General features: G+C 31.2%; 1 protein-coding gene across 1 annotated transcript; it reads right to left on the bottom strand.

Annotated features, from left to right (window-relative positions):
* Positions 1-1,584: 1,584 nt before the first annotated feature.
* Positions 1,585-5,302, bottom strand: LOC129876904 (uncharacterized). Its single transcript, XM_055952382.1, has 3 exons — positions 4,487-5,302; positions 3,214-3,289; positions 1,585-2,383 (listed from the first exon to the last, which is right to left on the bottom strand). Exons 1-3 carry the CDS (start codon positions 5,102-5,104, stop codon positions 1,881-1,883), a joined length of 1,197 nt encoding a protein of 398 aa, XP_055808357.1. The 5' UTR covers positions 5,105-5,302; the 3' UTR covers positions 1,585-1,880.
* Between the last annotated feature and the right edge of the window lie 323 nt (positions 5,303-5,625).

The raw sequence follows: 5,625 nt of genomic DNA, 5'->3' as shown, positions 1-5,625 counted from the left end.
TTATGAATTCACCACCATTGTCCACAATAAAAGAAGATGATGAGATTTTAAAAGAGCTTTTCTACAACAGAAGGATTTTCTAAAGAAGATGAAATAGCTAAAAGCTTGAAAATTTGACGAAGAGTGGGAGAGGATGGGTGATCGAGACGTCAATGCCAATTGGAAGCACTTGTGGTGGTGATGGTGGTGGTAACGAGTGATTGGAGAGGTTGGCGATCGAAGAAATGAAGGTCATGGATAAACACCATTTTCAGATTTTTCTGCTAGTAGAGGCGCCTCCATACAAAAGTCAGTCACAAAAAACTAATAAGATGAGAATGTGACAGAGACATAATTATCATTACAAAGTTCATAAATAGAAATAAGGTCCTTTTTTATTTTAGGGCACAATATTACATTGAATAAAGTAAAGTCAGAGAAGTTGAAGGTAAAGAAGCAGATCTTGTATGGAAGATTCTGTGTTCTTTACCATCACCGAGAATAATGTCTTCAGTGTGTCGTCATAAACTTAGTGAACGGACAACTTTTAGAGATCCTGTTTGACATGATATGAGGCATCAGAATCAATAAGCCAAATTCCATCATTTTTAGTGTTGTGAGTTGCATAGTTAGCACGTGGATTTTGTATTTGAGACTGAGCATTGCTTCTTGTATGTCCATCTGATACAGATCCATTGATTAGAGAAAGAATCGTCAGTTGCGCTACTTCACGTGATGACTAGGGTTATTAGAAAGTTGACAAGTAACACGAGGACAAATCCTATGTCTGTTCTGCAGCAAGTCGAGTACCAAAATTATAAGTAGAAGGTTTGTTTCCCAGACGGGAAGCATGATTGGGCCAAAAGCAGTTGTTGTGAGGCGAGGTTTAGCAACAAAATTTGTTGTAATTGGAATTGTGGTAGATGAAGATGAGTGAATAAGGTTCTACTCAAATTTAAGGAGCTTATTATGCAGCTCTTCAAATGTCACTGGAGTTTCTTGGGCATGTAGAGCTGCAACGATAGATTCATATTAGATTGGGGGTCCATGAAAAGCATGAAGGAAAAGCTCATTCATTGAAATTTGAATATCATCAGAGGCTTAAGTGTTGAAAATTTATTTGATCTGCTACAAATATGAAGTAATACAAAGACTACCCTTTTCAAGTTGCTTACAAACTATCTAAGACTCATTATACGAGCACGTGATGGCTTCGCATAGGTTGCCAACAGATATTTGTTAGAGTATAGAAAGATTTGGCATCATTGAAAAAGGAAATAATATCAGAAGATAGAGAGGCAATAATAGCACTCCGGATGAGATGGTCTTGTCATTGATAAAAAGGTGTGGCTATTTTTGTGATTGTTCAATAAAGTGGAGAAAATCATACATGAGTAACAATGTTGATACTGATCAACTACTAAGTGTTATTCCTCGTGAGAATTGTGGGAGAATTTGGTACAGCTACAGGAGAAGGTGATGTAAGGTATTCTCACTGGAGAAATTATTTGAAGTCATTGCTATTAGCAGCGGGAAAACACAAATGCTCAGTAAAAAAAATATTGTTAAGCTTTTAGGCTCTGGATACCATATAAACTTTACTGCTGGAGAGAAGTATATCATTTTATTAATCTGTATGTGTATTTCTACAAGAGAGCTAACAACAAATAAGGAAAAAGTCAACTAATAAAGATCCTAATCACAATAGAAACTAAATTACTAATAATATACTAGTATATGAAAGATCAATCAAAAGATATCCTAATATCAATCAAGCGATATCACTAATACTATACATGTTGATTTGCATACATGTGACAGAAAAGCCAAGGGATCATCAGATTGATTCTGCTCAAAATTTATGTTTTTTTAAAATAACAAGTGAGCATACTCTTATTCACTTAATTCTTCAAGCAATTAAGAGCAAAAAGATCTATCAAGACCTCATGGACCAAATTGTTAAACAACTCAAATTCCAAAACTGAGGTTAACTCTTCTTTCTCCTCTTCAAAATTGTTCCACCTCCCTACTCTTTGCATATCCCTTATGTAAGCTTCCCTTTTGTCCTCCATCTCCCACTCAAATTCTCCATTGTACTCACCATTGATCCAAGATTTGGCTTCTCTCATTAACATTTCACTTTCATCGACATTGTTTTGAATCAGTTCATGCAAAAAGAAATCAAACAAAAGTTGATCATTCAAATTTGCTTCACAATCTTTCATGCACAAATTTCTAGTTTCTTTCAATTGGCTCAAGATTTTCTTTGCTTTTTGTTCAATGATTACATACATTTCTTGTTCTTGTTCTTCTTTTTCATAATTTTCCGCTTTAAAGCTAGTGTTTTCTTTTGCAAGCTTCTCAAACTCTTGAATTATTCTTTGCATGAGCACGCATTTTTTTCCTGCAATATAGTGGCAAATTAATCATCATAACTACATGATATATGTTATTCAATCTGTCTAAATTTATGTAATATATAGTTTGAATTGAAATTTTATGACTTTTTGAAACTTATGACGTTATATTATAATATTTGTGTAGTTATAAAAGCTTTCGGTTAAAATGAAAAGTTATTATTTTCAAATTTTTAGAAATGTATTGTTCTTTACAAAACAACCAAAAAAGAAAGCATGTCACATAAATTAGAATGAAATAAATACTCCCTCTGTTTCATATTACTTGGCCAACATATCAAATATTGATGTTTCATTTTATTTGTCTAATTTAGAAAATCAAGAGAGTTTCATTATATTTTTCTCTTTCTATTCTTCATATTAAATAACTATGTAAAATAGTAGTAGTCAAATTTAGAGTTTCAAAGTATCCTTAACAAAGTTAGTTTAGTAAAATACATTCTTAATAAATGTTTTCTTAAGAATTGTGTCAAGTCAACATGAGTCAAGTAATATAAAATGAAGAGAGTACTTCCTTTCCTCACAATTTATGTGAAGGTGTTTGACTTAGCATGAAATTTTAAGAATGAACGAAATATTTTTTAAACTTTTGGTCTAAAACAAGTGATAGAAATTTATGTGGCTACGAATCATCTCGTTAAGAATAAAATAGAAGGTTTAAAGTTACAATTGTTACTAAATATAGAAAAACGTCAATATTTTTTGGAACTATCTATAAAAAAGAATATGTCACATAAATTAAAACATAAGAATCAACTAATAAAGAAAGTTAAATCGAAGGTAATTGAAGTAAATGGGGGTCGAGCTTGGAACTTACTGTGATCTTCACGAAATGGAGACTCAAGTACTGAGACTGGACTTTGCTGCTCAATCTCATCCAAGCATATGTGTTCCTGTACATTACAAAAGGCCATCAAATAAAAGTTACTCATCCGTCTCAATTTATGTGATATTGTTTGACTTAGCACGACGTTTATAAAAGAAAGAAAGATTTTTGAAATTTGTGGTCTAAAACAAGTTATAAATATTTGTGTGATTATAAATCACTTCATTAAAGGTAAAATGAACATTTTAATATTAATTATTACTAAATATAAAAATTGTCATGGTGAAAGTCCAAATAGTAATGAAAACAAGGGTTTTGGTAGACGAACTCGCACAAAGGACAGTGATTTAACTATAAGAGAAAATTCTAATGATCTCGAGGTAACTCAAAAATACAAATAACTGACTAAAAAATGTATGTCACACCTCAATTTGTTAAATCAATGGAACACTTCCTCACTTTTCTCCATATACTAATAATGTTTATTATATCACTCTATCAATCCATATCGCAGGCATACCTAATGGCGGAACTATAAGGGGAGTTCAGTTATTGGTTATTTCCCCCCAAAAGTTGTATCGTGCAAATAAGACAAAAATAATCTTAATTTTTTTTATTTATGGTTCCAACGCTAGTTACTTCTAATTTTTCTTTAATTTGAATTAAAAAATTCAGAATAAATCAAATTTCTTCGAATAGAATTGATAGAGAAAAAAAGAGTTGATTGATCCTATGTACAAAAGAGCTAGATTTTGATACCATCACTTCATCGAGATGTTTATTTAATTTGTATAAAGTGTTGGTACATTCTTGTACTTATTTACTCAGATATATAGCTTTCATGAGATGGTGACTAAATGAAATTAGAGTCTATTTTGATTTTTAACTTATTTTTATTAATTTAGTTTAAATTAATTACTTCAACATGGACACAGAACTTCATGCAATATGGTAGTACCAAATACTGACTCCGTTTTTGTTTGACTTGACACGAAATTTAAAAAAATAAAAAAGATTTTTCTATTATATGGTCCTAAATTAAAATTATGTTAAATATACTAAAATACTCTTTAATCTCGTGACCTTAAATATACCAAGTGAAAAATTAAAATTAAAGTTCTACCAAAAAAAAATTATTCTTTTTTAAACAGATTAAAAAAAAAGTCATTCTTTTTTAAAAGAAAGAGTAACCAATAATAACTTTAATTAAGTAAAATTTATACTTACAAAGATTAAAGAAGAAAAAATTTAAAAAGAAAATCACCTTGGGGTCCAATTTGATTCCTCTTGTCTCTCCCATGAAACAACTACCACCAACACATTCTTCAATATTTATTTCACCACTGTAACAATGTAAATCCTCAGCAGTAAAATCACTATCGCACCAACTGGATCTCTGACTACTTGAGGCAGTGCTAGTGGTGGCCGTGGCGATATAATCAAACGACGTAGATTTCTCTTGCACTAGGTACCTAGATGATTTCCACCGTAAGATATCTTTAACTTTGACTTTGATTGTGTCTGTGACTTCATGATTCATAATATAGTTATCGTTCTCTTTATAGTTACATCTTGTTCTTGATAGTTTTCTTGAAATGCTTCTAGGTAAAATAGATGGGGATTTAATTGAGGCAAATGGAAAGGATTTAACAATGTTCATGATCTTGTGAATGGCTGATATATTAGCTGAAGCAGCTCGAGATGAACAACTTCTGAGTAGTTGAGATAATTTAATTTTGCTCGAAACTCCTTGACTTATGGCCGATTTAATATAAGCTTTTTGAGGGTAAGAAGGGGAATCGTCTTGGAGGAAATCTTTAAGCAATTTTGGTCGATACTCGACTGAAAATCTTACATGTGAACTAGGACATGAAGAAGACATGACCACAATTTTTTTTAATTGAGAGTGTAATGGGAACAATCAATCGAAAAAGTAGCAACTTAGAGCCTTTACTTTATGTAAGGTGCATTCACTCTATTTAGGTGGTGGGTTATAAGTTGGAGAGAGTGAATTTCATATGCATATATATAACAGGAATGGTCCTTATGGCAAAATATCAATTCGATGAATCTAGGGAAAGAAGACAAACCACAAGTAGAAACATGGATGCTTCTAATAACTTTTATACTTTCCTAAAATAAAGGTATGATATGCGTATACATTATTTGTTTGGGGAATTTTTAAATATGACAAACTTTTTAATCATAATTACTCTATATGGGTATAATTTTTCTAATTACTTATAATGACAAATATAAATTTTGTCATTATACAAATGTTGTAGCGAATTATATAAAAGGTATAGCGAATTATACAATCGCTATACCCACAAATTATTTGTATACCAAAATATACAAACACTGGTATACATATGTATTTTATATATCTAGCAAGCGAGATTG

This window comes from Solanum dulcamara, chromosome 12, assembly GCF_947179165.1.
Source record: "Solanum dulcamara chromosome 12, daSolDulc1.2, whole genome shotgun sequence".
In the NCBI taxonomy this organism is placed as follows: Eukaryota; Viridiplantae; Streptophyta; class Magnoliopsida; order Solanales; family Solanaceae; genus Solanum; species Solanum dulcamara.
This window is presented reverse-complemented; position numbering and strand designations above follow the sequence as displayed.